This window comes from Salmo salar, chromosome ssa25, assembly GCF_905237065.1.
Source record: "Salmo salar chromosome ssa25, Ssal_v3.1, whole genome shotgun sequence".
NCBI lineage: Eukaryota > Metazoa > Chordata > Actinopteri > Salmoniformes > Salmonidae > Salmo > Salmo salar.
Genome location: NC_059466.1, coordinates 14,023,711 through 14,045,938, shown reverse-complemented (window position 1 = coordinate 14,045,938; position 22,228 = coordinate 14,023,711). Strand labels below are relative to the sequence as shown.

At 42.4% G+C, this 22,228-nt stretch overlaps 1 protein-coding gene across 3 annotated transcripts in view; it reads left to right on the top strand.

The window, feature by feature from the left end:
• LOC106586202 (STE20/SPS1-related proline-alanine-rich protein kinase) overlaps nucleotides 1-22,228 on the top strand; it is a 34,241-nt gene that overhangs the window by 8,084 nt on the left and 3,929 nt on the right. The window contains exons 8-18 of one of the 3 annotated variants that reach the window (XM_014173211.2): nucleotides 157-290; nucleotides 590-638; nucleotides 735-800; nucleotides 3,944-4,015; nucleotides 4,435-4,557; nucleotides 5,375-5,416; nucleotides 5,970-6,026; nucleotides 7,556-7,623; nucleotides 19,760-19,812; nucleotides 21,515-21,579; nucleotides 21,976-22,040. In XM_014173211.2, the coding sequence (XP_014028686.1) occupies nucleotides 157-290; nucleotides 590-638; nucleotides 735-800; nucleotides 3,944-4,015; nucleotides 4,435-4,557; nucleotides 5,375-5,416; nucleotides 5,970-6,026; nucleotides 7,556-7,623; nucleotides 19,760-19,812; nucleotides 21,515-21,579; nucleotides 21,976-22,002 (756 nt within the window). In that variant the 3' untranslated portion in view covers nucleotides 22,003-22,040. Of the gene's footprint in view, nucleotides 1-156; nucleotides 291-589; nucleotides 639-734; nucleotides 801-3,943; nucleotides 4,016-4,434; nucleotides 4,558-5,374; nucleotides 5,417-5,969; nucleotides 6,027-7,555; nucleotides 7,624-19,759; nucleotides 19,813-21,514; nucleotides 21,584-21,975; nucleotides 22,041-22,228 lie in introns of all 3 variants that reach the window. The other 2 variants (XM_014173209.2, XM_014173210.2) reach the window with 2 other exon arrangements.

The following is a 22,228-nucleotide window of genomic DNA, read 5'->3' as shown; positions in this document are numbered from 1 at the left end:
GTGAAATAAAATAAAGAAATAAAATAAAATATCCAGTTGCCAGTGGAATATGCCTACATCTTAACTAATGAACCACGAAAGGCAGATGTCTACCCTGTGTCTATGTAACTACTGAGGCCACATGCATGCTTTTGACCCTTCCTCTTCTCTTCCCAGGTCTTAATGCTGACCTTACAGAATGATCCCCCCACCCTAGACACGGGTGTGGAGGATAAAGAGATGCTGAAAAAATATGGGAAATCATTTAGGAAGCTAATAACCCTGTGCCTTCAGAAGGAGCCCGCCAAGAGGTTTGTACCTGTCTGCCATTTTGTGAACTGCATTAGACCTACACTGTATATCTGTAGATTCTGTCACTGGTTGATGATACAGTAACTCTGATGGCCTTGGGTGGTGATCGAGTCTCTGTAGAGCTTCATCCACTTCTACAAGAGAGTCCTGAAATACAGTTGTCATGTTTAGTGGTCTCACCCATACCCACACAATAAGATATATTCTCACACAGACAGATTGTAGGAATGGTACATTCAGTTCCCGGCCAATGATTTGAATGTGTTCTTATATCTCCGTATATTTTGCTTCTCTTTAGGCCTACAGCAACAGAACTTTTGAAATGTAAATTTTTCCAGAAGGCCAAGGTATGCTTTTACCACCAGAATTGTACCTGTTCTATTTGTGGCGTAAAGAATTGGTAGGTTGATGTTTTTAACGCGGGTTGTGATTTTCATTTTCAGAACAGAGAGTATCTGATTGAAAAGCTGCTATGCAGAGCACCGAACATTACCCAGAGAGCCAAAAGGGTAATGTCTAAACAAACATAATTCCCATTAAAGCAATCCCAATATTGACTAAACATTATGAACAAAGTATGCTAACATTTTATGGTTTGGCAGGACACTCTCCCCCAGTCAACACACATCGAGTGTCCTCTCTCTCTCTCTCTCTCTCTCTCTCTCTCTCTCTCTCTCTCTCTCTCTCTCTCTCTCTCTCTCTCTCTCTCTCTCTCTCTCTCTCTCTCTGTCTGTTCAACACTTCATTCACTTTGTGCTCAAACTGTTCTGTGGGGGTGGCTGCAAATATGGGCCACTGCTGGAACAATATCAGTCATGCAGAATGGATGTGCTGACAACTCATGCATTAGTGGTTTGTAATGTCGCTCAGACGCTCACTGCAAGTGGCAGACAAAGACAAATGGGATTTAACGTGAGTGGTTAGGTAACGGAGAGGTGCACTTAAACACATCATTTGCATGCTCAGTTGCCTTGCGGTCACAGCTAACTGGGATGCAGCAGTGTGGCCGGCAAGGCGGATATTTGGTACGCCATCATCCTCCTATTCCCAGAAGGCAAAAAGATCAGGGTGAACGGATTGGATGGAAATTCACTGACGGGCATGGGTGACTGGGGGACATGGAGGACTGTGGAGGTGTCGCACGAAACAATCATTTAGCAGAGCATAATGTCAGTCGAGAGGGAAGTGACTCGTGGCAGAGTTGTCAGATGGAGGGTTGGACAGTTGCTGGTCAGAACAACAGTCCCAATCATTCAGATCGTGTGGGTTGATTTCATTTGGGAACACAGTTTAATGTGAGATTATGGTTGATCGTAGCATGACAGTACAATGATTAGTATTCTATTCTGAGGCTGTAATGTAATCATGATGCCCTCTTCAGCCAATCCTGATCCTGCGAACACATCACAGTTTTGTCTTCTGGCGTAAATGCACAGCTCGTACGTTCCAGTAATGGAGCTGTGTTGAGTCTGTCTCACTTGATTGCAGATGAGGAGTGCGAGTCATAGAGTGGTGTCCTCTGTGTTGCCTCTGTGATAATAGAATGGTTTGTTTGTGTGCTGTTCTGACCTATGGAGAGTCACCCACATTATCCACTCAGCAGACACAGGCCAGCCTGCACAGAGAAGAAACCTAGCGGAAACATTGTCATCTCAGGACACTGTGACCTGTTGTCCACGTCATGGACCAGACCAGACTCTCTCCCTGTTTGTCCCCCTCCTTCTGTCTGTCTCTCACTGAGGTATAATAAGAACTGGAGACTGCGTCCAAGATGTCCGACCATTGTTTTCAAGATAATCTACTCACGTTTGCATACGCCGATTCATGGACCGCCTATATCCGAGTTGCATCCAGTTTATACGGACCACCATCACATGCGCACTAGCACTCAGTGAGCACAGGGTGCAGAGCGAGCAGCGATCACGTCATCCAAAAACATGGCAGACGTTGGATGTATATATAATGTTAATATCTTCGGCTGTGAGTTATGGAAAACAATTGGCCTCAGCGACAATTATTTCAGTAATTCAATGGATGTTTTGTGCACAAAGGTGATGACTAAAGTGTCTTATTTTCAAATCTGACTTCTCTATGTGGCCGTGCATGGAAATTGTCCCTCTGGGCCGGGAGACCGTTATGCTGCGGTACAGAAGCAAAACTGTAGGAGAAGTCACAACTGTAGGAGAAGTCACAACTGTAGGAGTAGTCACAACTGTAGGAGTAGTCAAAACTGTAGGAGTAGTCACAACTGTAGGAGAAATCACAACTGTAGGAGTAGTCACAACTGTAGGAGTAGTCACAACTGTAGGAGTAGTCACAACTGTAGGAGAAGTCACAACTGTAGGAGAAGTCACAACTGTAGGAGTAGTCACAACTGTAGGAGTAGTCACAACTGTAGGAGTAGTCAAAACTGTAGGAGAAGTCAAAACTGTAGGAGTAGTCACAACTGTAGGAGTAGTCAAAACTGTAGGAGTAGTCACAACTGTGCTACTAGACCAAGGGTTCCAGTCTATCTCCTGCCCCCTTCTGCAGACTCCCTTCCTCCCCTTCCCCTCTCCCTTAGCCTCCCTCCTCCCCTGCCCCCTCTCTTACCGTAGCTCTCTGATTCAGAGGGGTTGGGTTAAATGCGGAAGACACATTTCGGTTGAATGCATTCAGTTGTGCAACTGACTAGGTATCCCCTCTCCCTTCTCCCCTGCCCCTCCCTGAGTCTCCCCTCCATTCTTTCCCTCCTGCCTCAGCCTCTCCCCCTGCCCCTCCCTCAGTATTTCTCCACTGCGCCTCCTTGAGTATCTCTTCCCCTTGCCCGTCCCTCGTTCTCTCTCCTCTCCTGCCCTCTCTCTCTCTCTCTCCCCCTGCCCCTTCACTGAGCCTCCCCTCTCTCCTGTCTTCCTTTTTCTGCTCTAAGAATCTGCTCCCACGAGCTATAGGCTTGTTAAACAGTAGAAATGCAAAGAGTTTAGCAATAGAAATGCAAGGAGTTTATTGTGTAGGGTACTTATTTTTTACATCAGTAGGGAAGTTCTAAACATGGGTAGACTGTGATATAGCAATCATAGAGAAGTACATATTGGACCATGGGTAGTGCAGGCGTATTAATTCAACCAGAGTTCAATACAAAATAGTAATATTCAAGACATGCATCTCTAGGCAAAGGACAGGATTTCAGCAGTTGTTCATTGGCCAGCAGAGGGCACCCCTGCTCCTTAGTTGATCTCCTAATAGGGAGATCTGCAGGAGGTATTGATCAAAGATTATTTCTAGAGGCTGACACCAAGGGTGGTCGGCTGCAGCAGTCACTGATGTGTTACGTAATTGAAAGTTGGAAAATAATACTGATCTAATACTGAGTGATTTTCCACACTAGTACACAGATGATACAGTTTAGAGTCATTGCATATGTAGATGGCTCTTGTCATTTGCCTGTATGTACACCTTAATCCCATATATTCTGTTTGTGTGTTTCTCTAAATGTGCATGCTCATAAATATTGAAATTCCTGTTCCTATAGTACTAAATGTAGTTGTACACATGCTTTGGCATAGACAGCTTGATGGTACCGTATATGTGTGTGTGTAGAGAGACATACAGGCCACTGAACTGTCACATGCATCCACACACAGTGGACTGATGCTTTTTTGTTTTGCTCAAGGAGCCAGAGCAGAATTCCAGGAGCATGGGCTCTGTGTCAGGTTCGGAGAAAGAACTTGATGCCGTCAGAAGGGTACATGTTCTTTGACTTAGCCCTAGAATGCTGGGTGCTTCCGCTTAGATTAATCCAGAGTTAGCTTCTTATTAAGGAGTTTTTGTGTTTTGTTTTCTCTGTGTTTCGTTTTGGTGTTCTCTGTTCTTTTGTTTTCTGCTAGCTCATAGCAGCCGTTTTGTAGACCTTAAAAACTCTCAGAGAGGAATCCAAGCCCAAGCTAGTGTTTGTGCAATGTTTGATCAATTCAAATGCACTCTCATATAATACGAGTGTATATTTCTAAAATACTACAAACTCATATAAGACAGATTAATAACATTTGATGTTGTGTTGACTTAGTGAGAGAACCTCAGAAGGGGTATGCTACTAAATGTGTTTTTTCTCTCCGCCCTACAGTTTGATGGTGTGTGTTAACAGTTGTGCTGTGTTTGGCCCAGGTGAGGAGAGTTCCAGGGTCCAGCGGCCATCTGCACAAGACGGAAGACGGAGACTGGGAGTGGAGCGATGATGAGCTGGACGAGGGGAGCGAGGAGGGCAAGGCTGCTGTCAATCAAGGCAGGGTAGGTGAGACCATGACAAGAGATGTGCATCCAAACTAAAGCCACAGGCTGGAGAAAAATGGGACAACTACACTCGTAGGGAAAAAAAGGTGCTATCTAGAACCTTAAAGGGTTCTTCAGCTGTCCCTGTAGGAGAATCCTTTGAAGAACCCTTTTTGTTTGCAGGTAGAACCCTTTTGGTTCCAGATAGAACCCTTTTGGGTTCCATGTAGTGTAGAACCCTTTTGGGTTCCGTGTAGAACCCTTTTCGGTTCCGCGTAGAACCCTCTGTATAAAGAGTTCTACATGGAACCCAAAAGGGTTCTCCTATGGGGACAGCCGAAGAACCCTTTTGGAACCATTTTTTCAAAGAGTGTAATGTTGAGGACATGAAATTCTCCTGTTTTAGCCTTTGTACAGTCCTAGATCCTGCATGGATCTCTGTGAGAGCAGTGAGCTAGCTGTCACTGGAGTCACATGTCACTAGCGTCACAAGTCACTATAGGTAGTTGGTAAGGGTTTGAAGATGGCTGTAGGGGGCTGGGGAGGGAGAGGGGAAGACAGCCATGATCAAAGATCAAACGTTTATTTGATATAGATGCATAACCTGAATGGCTCTTACAGGGAATAATTACACAAGCAATTATGTGACAAATGAAATGCTGATAATGATGTTCTGTCTGCTTCAGCTTTGAATGTTCAGTTGCCTCTCCTACATTATGCTAATTATTCTGCAGGGATTGAGTTCTAAGGTGATTGCGCGCTACACCTGGCAGTCATATTTAGATTTGTCAAGACTGAGAAGATCATTTTGTTTGTGTTTGATATTGCCTTCCAGTCGCGAAGGGTCAGAGAGGAGAACGAAGATGAAAACGAAGACGTAAGTTAGCTCTTGTCTGTTCTATAAACAAATACGCAGTACATGGTTTATCATCGTTAGTGCCTTTTTGATATCATTGAGACAGATCCTCAGGTGAAACGTGGGGGAAGATTGATTTCTATAAGTATCTAAACCTGCACATTGACAAGGTTAATAGACTTACTTTGTCCCTGTTTCTTCCTGTGTAATTTGATTCCTTTACAAAGGGCATCATTGGAAAATCCAATTGCCGTCCTTAACAGGGAGCAGGTTGTGTATAAATGATTAAATCTGAAATTAACCTAGTACGTCTCACCCGCCACAATCTCTCGGATCCATTGATTTTAGCAAGGGTGAAGGTGTGTGCATGCTTGCTCTATTTGATTGATTGTTCAAAAACAACAAAATGTTTTACATATTGATTGTTTTTTATTGACTTCTCTGTTTGCTGACTGAGATGAGCGATGTCTAATCCTGTGCAAAGATTTGTTATTGCTAACGATGCTCCTCTATAGCACAGAAAAGGACTAATATATGTTATATCTCACTATATGCCTTTCGTTTTGTGCCACAGGATGAGCAGAATGCCAACATTGTTCCCATTGAAGGGCTATCCATTCAGCATCCACAGGTGAGGCTTTCAGGAGCAGCAGCAGAGGCAGATGTTATTTGCCATGATTCAGTGACCTTGATGCACCACTGAGTGTGTGTGTGTGTGTGTGTGTGTGTGTGTGTTTGAGTGAGTATGTGCCAGTATCCCTGAGGCTCATGGAGGGGCCCTTTCAGCAGTAATAAGTCAGAGTAAATGGCCGTCCTGCTGACACTGCCAGCTCAGGGCTTAGCTGTTAAGGTTACCACAAGCTCCACTGCGTGCGCGTGGGTGGAGTGGGATTTTTGGAGTAGGGGACACCTTTTGGTAACGTGATATCCTCGCCGGTCCCACTCCCGTTCACAAGGGGGGGATAGCAAAATATTTAATTTTTGTCTTTTCGTTTTGTGAAAACGAAAAGACAGCTGGCAGCCTGGCGGGTTTAGCCTGGCTAAAAACATAGCAAGCTAGCTAGACTTTTAGCGTCCCACATCTCCATGTGAAATAATCAGATTTATAATTTAAAAAAATAACCTCAAACATAACCTAAAACATTATCTGAGTTTGATATGCTGCTTTTGTAATCTTTCCCATATCAACTAAAAATAAAACGTAATGTTTTGGTCATTGAGAAAAAAGCACATGGCTAGCTAGTTGGCAAGTTCTATAGTTTCACAATAGCCTGTAAAAAATTGTTATTCATTCTTAACAAAAGACCTTTTTGGGTGAATTCTTGTGTTGTTGTGAAAGCAAAAAAGAGTCTTGTCTTGCTGTCTTCCCTTTCTAGCAAGTTCGCTAAACACTGCAAGCTTGATAACCTTTTAGCTTCCCACATCTTCATGTAAAATAATCCGATTTATAATGAAATAATATGCCCTGGCAAATATTCCTATACTTGCCGGTGTAACGTACAACGTTATCCTAGTTTGATATGCTGCTTGAATGTATTCACACAAGTTTTGGTTCACTAGCCTGGAATCAATAGTTAGTACTTCTAAACAAATATTCTTATACTTTCCGGTGTAACCTACAACGCTATCTGAATTTGATATGCTGCTTGAATGTATTCACACAAATTTTGGTCCACTAGCCTGGAATCAATAGTTAGTACTTCTAAACAAAATACATTTTTTGGATGAATTGATAAGGCTACATTGTTGTTTGAACAGTCACTGAGATTTTATTTGCTTATCAATACAAAATAGACTACTTTGATGCGTAGCCTGTAGATCAGATCAAGGAACCAAGCAAGCTTCATTGCCTACACAACACTGCCCCCGTGGCTACAGAAAGTGTGATACGGCTCGAGGCCATAAGTGCTACTGTGGTTCTTACTTTGTTGAGTCAGGGCCTAGTCAAAGGATTGTGCCTCCTCAAAAACAGAACTCAATGATCTTGTCAGAATACATCAATACAATACACTGTATATATTGAATGTATTTTGTGTGATATAACTGATGTATTCTTCTGTTGCTTTTGTAGTTTAATCAGTGTATATTCAGTTATATTTTTTTATGCTCCAGGAGATATTGAGTACTTTCTGGCTTTATTGACTCACTCTTTACTTACAGGTTCAACCATTTGAGAAGAACACAGGGCCCTATATTCAAGGTGCTCTAAATATGGTCCTAAGGCTAAGGTAAGCAGAGTCTCAATTTGGCCTCATCCTCCTTACATCCGTTACACCCAAACAGAGGTCTGAGAATCACTCAACATGTACCCTGCTGCTAATAGACCTAATGATGACATAATGATGTCTTGGCTCTCTAAAGAGATGATCTGACTTAACCAAGGATCTGGTCTCTCTAATCTGGCTGAGAGGTTGGGTTGGAAGAGGGAGAGCGTTACACTCGATTGACTTTCCATTGGCCCCGCTCCACATTACTGTGTTCTCAGGGACTGAATTAGAGGGCTGTTAATGACCTGCGCTGCCACCAGACTTAACAACACTGACCTGATCTGACTTCACCTTAATTTCAGCTAGTCCAGACACTTTCAGCCACTGGGACGTATCTGCCAGGTTAAAGACCTATTGCTAAAAGACAATTCAAGGCTGTAGCAAGACTTGTGACCAGTATGGAATAGGTTTAGTATTAGATTTAGGCTCAGACTTATCACTCTTTATATATTTTGTCCTTTTATCATACATGTATGAAAACTAGTGTAATTTAGGCTTCAGACTTCTCTAAGCAGTCAAATCCTTTCCCAAGAGGATGGCAGTTTATATTTATTACAATGAATTTAAATCCGTTTTACTTCCCCCACAGCAAAATGGAAGCAGGTTTGAACACCATGTCTGGAGGCAGGTTATGCAAGGCAAATGTGCAAAACTGTGACGCACGTACACACACACACACACACACACACACACACACACACACACACACACACACACACACACACACACACACACACACACACACACACACACACAGATGTCTGCCACAGACATAGACAATGGAGTATTTCTGGACAGTTTGAAGTCTGCCTGCTGCCCCTTGAAGAGCAAAATGCAGTACTGGGTGCAGTGTAGCATAGTAGGCTCTGGGTCGATGAGATAGCAGGCAGCATCTGAAGGGCCCTCCCCAGGCCCACTGCGCAACACACAAAACCATCCCCTCCACTGGCTACTGGAGAAGTGTAATTATTCTAACCTTTACATGTAAATAAATGGACTGTTCTGTGAGCAGTGGTGCTGTAGTTATTTGTCAGTGGCCGTGGTTCTATTCATTGCAGCCATTTCAGGCTGTTTTCCTTGGCAGTGTATGGGGGGGCGATGTATCATTTGCTAATAAGTGGCTTGCTGTATGTGCTATGTATTAAACCAATCCTGCTCTGCTCTGAGGGCAGTCTCGCCACAGCAAAAGGATTGCAGTGACGTGTGTCTTGGTAGATTAAGTCAAAAGTAAACTGACAAGATCCACACCTCTGATCTGTGCTGAAACAGTCAGTCCCTGTCATGCAGCAGCCAAAGGAGAGCAACACATTTATCAGGACTCTCAGTTTACAAGCCCTCCTTTGGCTGAAGGACTTGTTCAGATAAACTCAAATGGCTTTAGCTTAGCCTCTTCAACTCCCAATCTCCCATAGAGCAATAATGGGGCTTTGTTGCAATCGGTTTTGACACTTTATGTAGAATTATGATGTGGATATATTTGCAGAGAGATTTCTATATAACCCCATTTAGCCCATGAACTGTAAAAGCAGTTCTGGGAGCACTTGAAAGAGCATTACATTACATTTGATTCGCTGGGCTGAATTACATTGGTGACATTGCACAGCTTTTGAATATGTCGTAAACTGGTTTAATGCCATACTGTCTTTTCTCCACAGTCCTGAGTCCGTGCACTAAAACAAGTGTTCCATTATAACACCATCATCTACACTCACCATCGCTTTTCGCATGACAGAATATATGTTTGCCACCACAGTTTGTAATGCATCAGCCTAAAGACGTCTAGTGTACCCAGTCCCCAGAGGATCAGGAGATGACATGGTCACTGGTCAGACTATGAGTGACAAACAGGTCCTTAAGCAGATACAGTAAAAAGGGGGAATACTTTTGAAGCGTGCCTTTTGGATGCAGCCATACTTTCGAGGACAGATGCAGAGAACGACAGACCTCTTTGTCTGAGAGGACGGGTGGAACAGATGTTAGAAATTCAGCAACGTGACTTTAAGTCTGGATTGTCAACCAATGGGTTGACATGTCTTTAGTGAGAGCTTGACAACAGGATTAAGGCTTAATAAAAGTCAGAGTTGGAGCGAGGAAAAAATACAGAGGGCTAGGAGGTCCCTGTAGAAAATGTACTGAGGGTACCGAGGATGCATGTTAGGTGAAAGGAATCACAGAAAGGAATGTTATTTTGAATAATTCATAGGACATCCCCAAGGAGCTTAGGAAATGTTTTCATACAATTCTTACATTGTTTCTTTGCTGACTATCTAGTTAACATAATAGTAGGACAAGTGAGATAACTGCCGTTTATTTCCATTCAAAGTGAATTGATGTTGTGGAAAAGAGACGGGGATATTGTTGGAGCTATCTAACCTGATTCAACCTGAAACCTATAGCATTATTAAAGCCCATGTGGAATAGTGCCAGCTTTGTCTCTTTCCAGTCACAATGGCATTACAGTAATCACTCTCTTCTAGACACATCTTTATATTTGAATCAGCGACTGATCGGCAGTCAGATGGGACACACCACATTCCACCAAACATAATATTACGTTATACTCTTCCATACAATAGTAGCTAGATGTATCTAGTTGTTTTTACAAAAGAATTGTGTTGACAAGTTTCTTAGGTTTCAGTTTTGTAATCATAATAATCAATGCAGATTCAAATGTAATTATAGTTTTAATCCAACAATTGCTTCGCTAAGAGTAAACCATGAACAGAGCTCTGGTGATATAAGTGCTGCATCGTGTGGTGGTGGGGTTCTCTTGGGTAAAAATACAAAACTAATTTGAAAAACGTAATTGCATCTGAAAGAACAAACACAAGACTATATAAATTCTCCTCCCAAAACTGATAAGGATGTTAAGGCTGATTAGAAAGGGATTTATGCCAGCGTGAACCCATAAATTAAGGTTCTTTCGAGAATTGTATTCAGATGGGATGCTATGGTTAGTTGACCATGGTTAGGGTTGCAAAGGCAGGGTATGTTACTGAAAACGTTCTAAATTTACATGGAAACTATCAGAATTTTGATATCTATCGAGGATTTCATGTAATCTATCACAGGATATCTAGTGGCCGTTATGGGTACTTCAGATTATCTAAGGCGTCTGTAATTATGTCTGGCTCTCTGTGTGGCCTTATCACATGTAAAATATATGACATCATTAAATAAGATGATTTAAAAAATAAAGCAGAATGACAAAGCTGTAAAACATCCTAAATATAAACCATCAACTTAGTGAATACCATTGGTGCTTAATATGAGGGTTTCAGCATAATATCCTTTAAAACAATTTTTACACTTGTATTTATTTGATTAAGTCTAGGTATTTGTTGTCAATATTTTGGCGGCAAACTGGTGGGCACTTGTGAAGTCAATAGTTTAGTTGGGGGACTTGGAACCGGCAGGAAACTTCAATTAAAAGACAATAAGAACGACAGGAAAAGTTTGAATGACCTGGGAGTTGAAATGTTTTATTTTGTACAGAAGAAATTGAACATTTGCTCCATGAAAGAAAGACTACTTTGGCACAGATATTGATGTTTCATCCTCACTGGCAATTGATTGCTGATTTAATAGGGGATGTAATCATGGGAGGAAAGAAGTCAGACAACCAATAGAGCTCCAGGCAGATGTGGCATATTTATTCCGTCTGTCCATGGGCTGGTGTTATCATGCCCATGCAGCCCACCCTGCCTTGTGTACACTCAGACAAAAAGTTTTGATTATTGTGTGCTGCCGTGTGTAAACTCATTCATTAAAACCCATGAGGAAGTCAAATTACTCTCCTTTATTTTGACAGCCCGTTCATGTAGTGGGCCCGTTCATGTAGGCTTTTCCAAGGCCGGAGCTCTGAAGTACTTTCCCTCTGACCCCAAACACTCCCCAGTTTACCTTCAGATGTGTGTATTGATTGTTTGTTGGTGTTTTAAGAAATTACCTCCCTGTCAATGCCACACGGGATTTAGAGTTCTCCTGTGTAGTCAGGGGCGGACTGACCATCTGACATTTCGGGCAAATGCCAGATAGGCTGGTCCATTTTTAGCCTGGTGGGCCTGTCTAACTTTATTTTTTTGGGGGGGGGATTATAATTAACTGGCTAATAATGAGGGCCTCAACAAATAAAATGGGCAGGTGTGTGGTCATCGAGGGGGGAAAAAATGTCAGTTGTGGGGGCCCCAAGGAAAAAAATGGGCCGGTGTGTTAGAAATGTCAAAGCCGATTTCTGGTCACTGTCAGTCCCTGTGTGTAGTCTATACACAACAGACCATCTGTTTACCTGGCCTCGGTCTTGAACTGCAGTGAACGCTCTCAGTGCTAGAGAGCTTAACAGCTAACTTTCCCCAACATACCAATCATAAGTCTGGACAGGACACATTGCAAACAGCTTAGGTGGCAGAGTGCAGTTCAGAAGTATTAAATTGTTCTATAGACAAACATTACTTGAGTTACTCAGGGGACCTGGGAGTGATGACATTCTGTCATGTTCTACAGTGGAGATTCTCCCCTCCATGAATGGCACTCTCTCTGTGTTTGCCAGTCAAGTGTTTGCCTGAGTCCCCATTGCCTACCAGGGGAAATCTATTTTAGTAGATAGAAGACCTCTCTATACTAATTATTTCAGCTCATACTTTACCTGGTAAACACTCCAATTGCCCCAATGCTTGTTAGTGCCCACTGACGTCTCTGGTGATTCATTTGGAAGGTGTGGGATGTTGGGATTTGAAGATGACTGAGCAAAATCCTGGTTTATTCTGTCGGTTTATTCATGGCTTATTCTGTCCCTGTGCTGATGGGTTGATAATAACAGTTATTTAAGAAAATCTTAACACTCCTAGTAAGACTCTGGAAGATTAACGTTTTTAAAAGAAGCAGATAAAATCCCTAAAACTTCTAAACGGTTTCTCAATCTGTGTGTGCGGCTTAGCTCCGACTGTCCTCTGCGATCTATCTACCTCCCACAATGTAATCTGACAGGGACTTTCCAGGAATCTGCTGCCGATCTCTCTGGAGGAGGACTTAGTTGGTAGTTGGAGACGCAGGGCTCAGGCCCTCTGCCACAGATGTGGCCGCAGAAACACTTTCAGCACGCTCACCCACTGTCCGTGGATGAACTGGAGAGATCTTACTCATCCTAAACTCAAGTTTCACCCCTGACTTCTCTCTAGCTGTGAATCTGCAGAATTGGACCAGTAAAGTTGACTCACAGGCAGCTGATGGAAATCCACTCCTACTTCTCTTCCTACTGCCTCTCTCTCTCTATCTCGCAGAACTAAGTTAGCCCTCACAGATGTGTCGGAGCATGTTCCTTACATGCAAAATCTCCTGTAAAATGTAGGTCTAGGGCTAGCAGGCGGGCTTAGATGGATGTGATTTATGCATCTTAATTACAGCCCAATTTAATCCCACTCCTACAACGCTGTGTACAGTATCCTGCCCAGCCACTCCCCTCCTTTTGAAGCTATCAGTCATTGTGCTGTTGTTATAATGACTCCATGTACTGTATTAATGCCAATGTTAGAGAGCATTTAGATGGGGTAGTACAGTGTGAAATTGACATAGGATAGACATGCAGATGGACTTTTATGCATCATGTCGGTTTTAGGAGGGGCATCCTCTTGCTGGTTTTAAGTTGCTGTATAAGAAAGCTGTATGAATTAGTAGGCTGCTTTAGTTCTTAGCCAGATGGGAGCTCGGAGCCAAGAGAACTCACAGACAGATGTTACCTTCACACGGTATGGAACTACTAAAACTACAAGTCCCTTTTTACATCATTATCCTTAGCCAACCTTCTGCTACTGTAATACTTCTATCACCCTCTGAAAGATTAAAATATTCTACCTGTTTTACATTAAATCAATTATACAACGCATTTGAGCTGCTATATTCCGTGTTTCAGCTGCATTTCAACACTTCATTTGACCTTAGGAAAGGATCGGGCATGTGACAAATATGGAAATTCACTGGATGGCCTTTATGGAGTAATTTATCTATTTTATTCTCCTAAACCAGAGCTATATACACTGCTCAAAAAAATAAAGGGAACACTAAAATAACACATCCTAGATCTGAATGAATGAAATAATCTTATTAAATACTTTTTTCTTTACATAGTTGAATGTGCTGACAACAAAATCACACAAAAATAATCAATGGAAATCCAATTTATCAACCCATGGAGGCCTAGATTTGGAGTCACACTCAAAATTAAAGTGGAAAACCACACTACAGTCAAAATGAGGCTCAGTAGTGTGTGTGGCCTCCACGTGCCTGTATGACCTCCCTACAACGCCTGGGCATGCTCCTGATGAGGTGGTGGATGGTCTCCTGAGGGATCTCCTCCCAGACCTGGACTAAAGCATCCGCCAACTCCTGGACAGTCTGTGGTGCAACGTGGCGTTGGTGGATGGAGTGAGACATGATGTCCCAGATGTGCTCAATTGGATTCAGGTCTGGGGAACGGGCGGGCCAGTCCATAGCATCAATGCCTTCCTCTTGCAGGAACTGCTGACACACTCAAGCCACATGAGGTCTAGTGTTGTCTTGCATTAGGAGGAACCCAGGGCCAACCGCACCAGCATATAGTCTCACAAGGATCTCATGAGGATCTCATCTCGGTACCTAATGGCAGTCAGGCTACCTCTGGCGAGCACATGGAGGGCTGTGCGGCCCCCCAAAGAAATGCCACCCCACACCATGACTGACCCACCGCCAAACCGGTCATGCTGGAGGATGTTGCAGGCAGCAGAACGTTCTCCACGGCGTCTCCAAACTCTGTCACGTCTGTCACATGTGCTCAGTGTGAACCTGCTTTCATCTGTGAAGAGCACAGGGCGCCAGTGGCGAATTTGCCAATCTTGGTGTTCTCTGGCAAATGCCAAACGTCCTGCATGGTGTTGGGCTGTAAGCACCACCCCCACCTGTGGACGTCGGGCCCTCATACCACCCTCATGGAGTCTGTTTCTGACCCTTTGAGCAGACACATGCACATTTGTGGCCTGCTGGAGGTCATTTTACAGGGCTCTGGCAGTGCTCCTCCTGCTCCTCCTTGCACAAAGGCGGAGGTAGCGGTCCTGTTGCTGGGTTGTTGCCCTCCTACAGCCTCCTCCACGTCTCCTGATGTACTGGCCTGTCTCCTGGTAGCGCCTCCATGCTCTGGACACTACGCTGACAGACACAGCAAACCTTCTTGCCACAGCTCGCATTGATGTGCCATCCTGGATGAGCTGCACTACCTGAGCCACTTGTGTGGGTTGTAGACTCCGTCTCATGCTACCAATAGAGTGAAAGCACCGGCAGCATTCAAAAGTGACCAAAACATCAGCCAGGAAGCATAGGAACTGAGAAGTGGTCTGTGGTCACCACCTGCAGAACCACTCCTTTATTGGGGGTGTCTTACTAATTGCCTATAATTTCCACCTGTTGTCTATTCCATTTGCACAACAGCATGTGAAATTTATTGTCAATCAGTGTTGCTTCCTAAGTGGACAGTTTGATTTCACAGAAGTGTGATTGACTTGGAGTTACATTGTGTTGTTTAAGTGTTCCCTTTATTTTTTGGAGCAGTGTATATACAATTAAAAAATATATATATATTTAACCTTTATTTAACTAGGCAAGTCAGTTAAGAACAAATTCTTATTTACAATGATGGCCTACCAAAAGGCAAAAGGCCTCCTGCAGGGACGGGGGCCTGGGATTAAAATAAATAAATAAATAAATACAATATAAATATAGGACACAACACACATCACAACAAGAGAGACAACACAACACTACATAAAGAGAGACCTAAGACGACGACATAGCAAGGCAGAAACACATGACAACACAGCATGGTAGCTGCTAATGCTCATGCTAATGTCTGAGCAGAGATGAGATGATGAATTTAAGGAATGAAAAATAATAATGTCATCAAAACTAAGTAATATACACAACTAAAATATTTTATTATTTCTTAGTCATGTCCTTTTTTTCCATTGATATCTATCCAATGTGGACCTGACACAGACAATGGAATATTTTCAATGTTTTGGCAATTGAATGTTCACTATTTTGGGATTTGGAATTTCTGTGTATAAAGCTGTAAAATCATTGTAATGTCATTACTTCATAATGCATTAAATGTTGAAAAAAAATATCGACATTGAAAACCGTGATCTTTTTTAAATAATTGAACTGAAACCTAACCAACCTCAAAAAGCATTAATCAGCACTAACGAACAACGACAATTACACTGTTTGAGTGATTTTAAACGTTGTACATTATTCTGGTCATTCCACTGCAAGGACACTTCAAATCCAAATCAAACCTCCAAATATGTCAGTCTTACACAGCCGCAAGTACAAGATTGCATTAGCACAGTTTCCATATCAACTTCTTGGAACCCATTGAGATTTGTCTTTAATGGACTCTATTCCTGCTGACACATGGTATCAACAGTTTCTTAACATAATCATGATAGCCTACTTCTCGAATAATTTTCTGAAAGTGTTATTTTCCCATTTACATTTCTGGCATTCATGATATTCCAAGGAGTAGGACAATCCAATCACGATCAGTTCTCTGTTGTTGATTTGGTTCAGTAATTTTACCTGCTGTCTTGCTCACGTCACGATCACGTCATAATAAATTCAGGTATGTTTATCCCTGTTTCGTTACGTTTGCTTACATTTAAGAAATGTTTTTCAACAGAATCGGTGGAATGAATACATCCCTGATCACACACCAACACAGTTCACTTTTATAGCAGGCACATACAAACAGCATGATAATTCTGCCCATTGTAGAATTTATTCTCGAATCTCCGCGCTCTCCTCTTCATCTTTTTCCTTAGCTTGTGGACTTCAGTGCACAACACATCAGCTATCTGTGACCAGGTGAAAAAACCTTTCCAAGCCAAACATTAATATCATAATTGCTACACACAGCCTACATCGTTGTCACCATATTAGCTACTGTCATAGCTAGTCAAACATAGCTACTAGAACTAACTCGTTAGTAAACCCGCTTCAATCATGCAGTACAGTGGTCAGCAAGCAGTTTAGCAGTTACACAAGTGGGCCCCAGTGGCAATAAATTCATAAAACCAAAAGCTTACCTTGACTTGGAAGAGTTCCAGTGTTGGATAGCATTAGCCAGCTAGATGGCATAGCATCCCTTTCTGTTTGAGCCAGGTGTTTGAGTAGGCTAAACTTGCTAGCTGCAGTCACTAGCTAAGTGAAAGTGGAAAAAATACAATGAAATATAGCTAGCACTTTCTCTCTCTCGTGTCTCCTTCATTTTGAAATAAATTAATTTGTTCAAAACTGTTCAAATATTGTCTTCCTCTCTTTTGTAGTCAACAACTCACCACATTTGATGCACTGCAGTGCTAGCAAGCTGTAGCTTATGCTTTCAGTATTAGATCAATTATTTTGAAAGGGTGGACAACATGTCAGTCCATGCTGCAAGAGCTCTGATAGGTTGGAGGACATCCTCTGGAAGTTTTGTATTGAAGTCAATGTACCCAGAGGAGGACGGAAACTAGCCATAGTGCTAACTTACAGAGTGTTGTTGAGGCTACTGTGAACCATTATTGCAAATCAGTGTGTTTTAATCAATTATTTGGTGACATTAGTATAGTTTTATCTAAAAAGGATGACTTTTTTTAATGTTTCAATATATATATATTTTTTTAATTCACTGAGGATGGTCCTCCCCTTCCTCCTCTGATGAGCCTCCACTGCTATACATATACAGTACCAGTCAAAGGTTTGGACACACCTACTCATTCCAGGGTTTTTCTTTATTTTTATTATTTTCTACATTTTAGAATAATATTGAAGACATCAAAACTATGAAATAACACATATGGAATCATGTAGTAACCAAAAAAGTGTTAAACAAATCAAAATATATTTTATATTTGACATTCTTCAAAGTAGCCACCCTTTGCCTTGATGACAGCTTTTGGCATTCAACCAGCTTCATGAGGTAATCACCTGGAATGTATTTCAATTAACAGGTGTGCCTTGTTAATTTGTGGAATTTCTTTCCTTCTTAATGTATTTGAGCCAATCAGTTGTGTTGTGACAAGGTAGGGGTGGTATACAGAAGACAGAACTATTTGGTAAAAGACCAAGTCCATATTATGGCAAGAACAGCTAAGAGAAACAACAATCCATCATTACTTTAAGACATGAAGGTCAGTGAATACGGATCATTTCAAGAAAGTTTCTTCAAGTGCAGTCGCAAAAACCATCAAGTGCCGATGGTTGAAACTGGCTGTCATGAGGAGCACCACAGGAAAGGAAGACCCAGAGTCACCTATGCTGCAAAGGATAAGTTCATTAGAGTTACCAGCCTCAGAAATTGCAGCCCAAATAAATTATTCACAGAGTTCAAGTAGCAGACACATATCAACATCAACTTTTCAGAGGATAATTACTGCACAGAAACCACTACTAAAGAACACTAATAAGAAGAGACTTGCTTTGGCCAAGAAACATGAGCAATGGACATTGGACTGGTGGAAATCTGTCCTTAGGTCTGATGAGTCCAAATTTGCGATTTTTGGTTCCAACCGTTGTCTCTTTGTGAGACGCAGAGTAGGTGAACGGATGATCTCCGCATGTGTGGTTCCCACCGTGAAGCATGGAGGAGGAGGTGTGATGGTGTGGGGGTGCTTTGCTGGTGACACTGTGATTTATTTAGAATTCAAGGCACACTTAACCAGCATGGCTACCACAGCATTCTGCAGCGATACACCACCATCCCATCTGGTTTGCGCTTAGTGGGACTATAATTTGTTTTTCAACAGGACAATGACCCAACACACCTCCCGGCTGTGTAAGGGCTATTTGACCTAGAAGGAGAGTGATGGAGTGCTGCATCAGATGACCTGGCCTCCACAATCACCCGACCTCAACCCAATTGAGATGGTATGGGACGAGTTGGACCACAGTGTGAAGGAAAAGCAGCCAACAAGTGCTCAGCATATATGGGAACACCTTCAAAGCATTCCAGGTGAAGCTGGTTGAGAGAATGCGAAGAGTGCAAAGCTGTCATCAAGGCAAAGGGTGGCTACTTAAGAATCTTAAACAAATCCAAATATATTTTACATTTAACACTTTTTGGGTTACTACATGATTCAATATGTGTTATTTCATAGTTTTGATGTCTTCAGTATTATTCAACTATGTAGAAAACAGTACCATTAAAGAAAAACCCTTGAATGAGTAGGTGTCCAAACTTTTCACTGGTACTTTATATTTATATTCCTGACTCGGAAATTGCTTATTTTGTGTGTATTGTTAGGTATTGCTGCACTGTTGGAGCTAGAAACATAATTTTGCTGCACCTGCGATAACATCTGCAAAATATGTGTATGCAACCAATAACATTTGATTTGATGACATTGTAGTCACCACAATAGACTATATACAGTACGTAGAGGAGTTTTGCCCAACCTGTACAGTATGCATGTTCACCACTGGTACACAGACCACAGTGAGGGTTTGGTCAATGCACAGAGAGGCTGCTGTTTACTATAAACATCAGTCAGCTGTTTTTTGGCACTCTTCATGAGGCTTACCCCCATCATGGCAACTCAAAATAATCACATTTATTGGGCTTTACAGTGCAGCCTATTTAGTATACATGAGTCATGTGCGAGGATAAACATTTTAGCACTAATGCTACACCAACTGTGTCGTCCTTAAATAAATACAGGTGGATATTACAGTAGCTAGAAGTAACACTGACTTAAGCAGTTAGTTAGGAAAACGATGTGCTTAACATGGCCCAGTGTGTGAAGCCTAGAGACACGTAGAGTTAAAGTGTCGATGTGGCAGACGGGCTGTCTCTTTCCACTCCTCCATTCCTGGGGGTCTGCTTGTCAGGATCCTTTTCAGACAGTCTGAATCAAATAGAACACACAGGGACTCTTGGCCTGGTCCCAGATCTGTATTGTAGCCAACTCCTCTGACTATTGTTGTCATGCCATGGAGTTGTAAACCACAAACAGGCTAACCAGGTCCTGGACCCACTGTCTGTTCACATGTGACACATCTTAAATACTTATCACCTTCCCATCTCTCTCGCCAGGAACTCCAGGAAGGAGCTGAATGACATCCGGTTTGAGTTCACCCCTGGACGAGGTAAGAGGTGCACACAATGAAGAAGCTAATGTTAGAATGTGGTTGTTAGCACCATTTGGTACTGTATTGAAGTGTACACTCGTGGCCAAAAGTTTTGAGAATGACACAAATATTTATTTCCACAAATTTTGCTGCTTCAGTGTCTTTAGATATTTTTGTCAGATGTTACTATGGAATAATACTGAAGTATAATTGCAAGCATTTCATAAGTGTCAAAGGCTTTTATTGACAATTACATGAAGTTTATGCAAAGAGTCAATATTTGCAGTGTTGACCCTTCTTTTTCAAGACCTCTGCTGCATGCTGTCAATTAACTTCTGGGCCACATCCTGACTGATGGCAGCCCATTCTTGCATAATCAATGCTTGGAGTTAGTCAGAATTTGTGGGTTTCTGTTTGTCCACCCGCCTCTTGAGGATTGACCACAGGTTCTCAATGGGATTAAGGTCTGGGGAGTTTCCTGGCCATGGACGCAAAATATCGATGTTTTGTTCCCCGAGCCACTTAGTTATCACTTTTGCCTTATGGCGAGGTGCTCCATCATGCTGGAAATGGCATTGTTCGTCACCAAACTGTTCCTGGATGGTCGGGAGAAGTTGCTCTCGGAGGATGTGTTGGTACCATTCTTTATTCATGGCTGTGTTCTTAGGCAAAATTGTAAGTGAGCCCACTCCCTTGGCTGAGAAGCAACCCCACACATGAATGGTCTCAGGATGCTTTACTGTTGGCATGACACAGGACTGATGGTAGCGCTCACCTTGTCTTCTCTGGACAAGCTTTTGTCTGGATGCCCCAAACAATCGGAAAGGGGATTTATCAGAGAAAATGACTTTAGCCCAGTCCTCAGCAGTCCAATCCCTGTACCTTTTTCAGAATATCAGTCTGTCCCTGATGTTTTTCCTGGAGAGAAGTGGCTTCTTTGCTGCCCTTCTTGACACCAGGCCATCCTCCAAAAGTCTTCGCCTCACTGTGCTTGCAGATGCACTCACACCTGCCTGCTGCCATTCCTGAGCAAGCTCTGTACTGGTGGTGCCCCCGATCCCGCAGCTGAATCAACTTTAGGAAACGGTCCTGGCGCTTGCTGGACTTTCTTGGACGCCCTGAAGCCTTCTTCACAACAATTGAACCGCTCTCCTTGAAGTTCTTGATGATCCGATAAATGGTTGATTTAGGTGCAATCTTACTGGCAGCAATATCCTTGCCTGTGAAGCCCTTTTTGTGCAAAGCAATGATGACGGCACGTGTTTCCTTGCAAGTAACCATGGTTGACAGAGGAAGAACAATGATTCCAAGCACCACCCTCCTTTTGAAGCTTCCAGTTTGTTATTCGAACTCAATCAGCATGACAGAGTGATCTCCAGCCTTGTCCTCATCAACACTCACACCTGTGTTAACGAGAGAATCACTGACATGATGTCAGCTGGTCCTTTTGTGGCAGGGCTGAAATGCAGTGGAAATGTTTTTGGGGGATTCAGTTCATTTGCATGGCAAAGAGGGACTTTGCAATTAATTGCAATTCATCTGATCACTCTTCATAACATTCTGTAGTATATGCAAATTGCCATCATACAAACTGAGGAAGCAGACTTTGTGAAAATTAATATTTGTGTCATTCTAAAAACCTTTGGCCACGACTGTAGTACTGTATGTCACATGTTAACTTTTCACCTGGTTCTAATGTTGTATGTTATTCTCTCCATAGACACTGCCGATGGGGTTTCCCAGGAACTATTCTCAGCTGGCCTTGTCAATGGACACGATGTTGTTGTCGGTAAACGTTTCATCCTTGTTTTCTGATGTAATGCAGGGCTTATTTAAACCCACATGCTTAGCATGTATCCTCCATACATAGGTCAAACACGTGTAAAATACTTGAAAGTATTTGAGGTGCGCTTGATTTAACTCGGAGTTGGTACATTTGGGACTATTTTACCGGGCGAACTAAATCAAGTGCGGTTCAAGTATTTAAACGTATTTGACAAATGTATTTGACCTAGGACTGGTGTTTTCAAAATAATCATATCCCTCTCAAAGTCAATGAGAGGTATAAGAGCAGCGATGTACAGTGTTGATTTATTCATCATATGATCTATGGTAGATAATCTGATGTGACTGTGCAATAACATTAGTAACACATACTCTATATATGACATTACCTTTCAGTTGCTGCTAACCTTCAGAAAATTGTAGATGACCCGACTACCTACAAAGTGTTGACCTTTAAACTGGTGAGTGCCCAGATGATAAATGTCACACCACCTCATGTCTCAAGCTGGCTACGGTACATGAAGTAAGAGGGACGCTTCCAAAAACCAGAACGTCACATCACACAGATTGATTGACTTCCGTAACTCTCAACATACAAAGAAAATATGTCTCACTAACACCAATTAAGTCACAATGCTTTAGGGTGGTG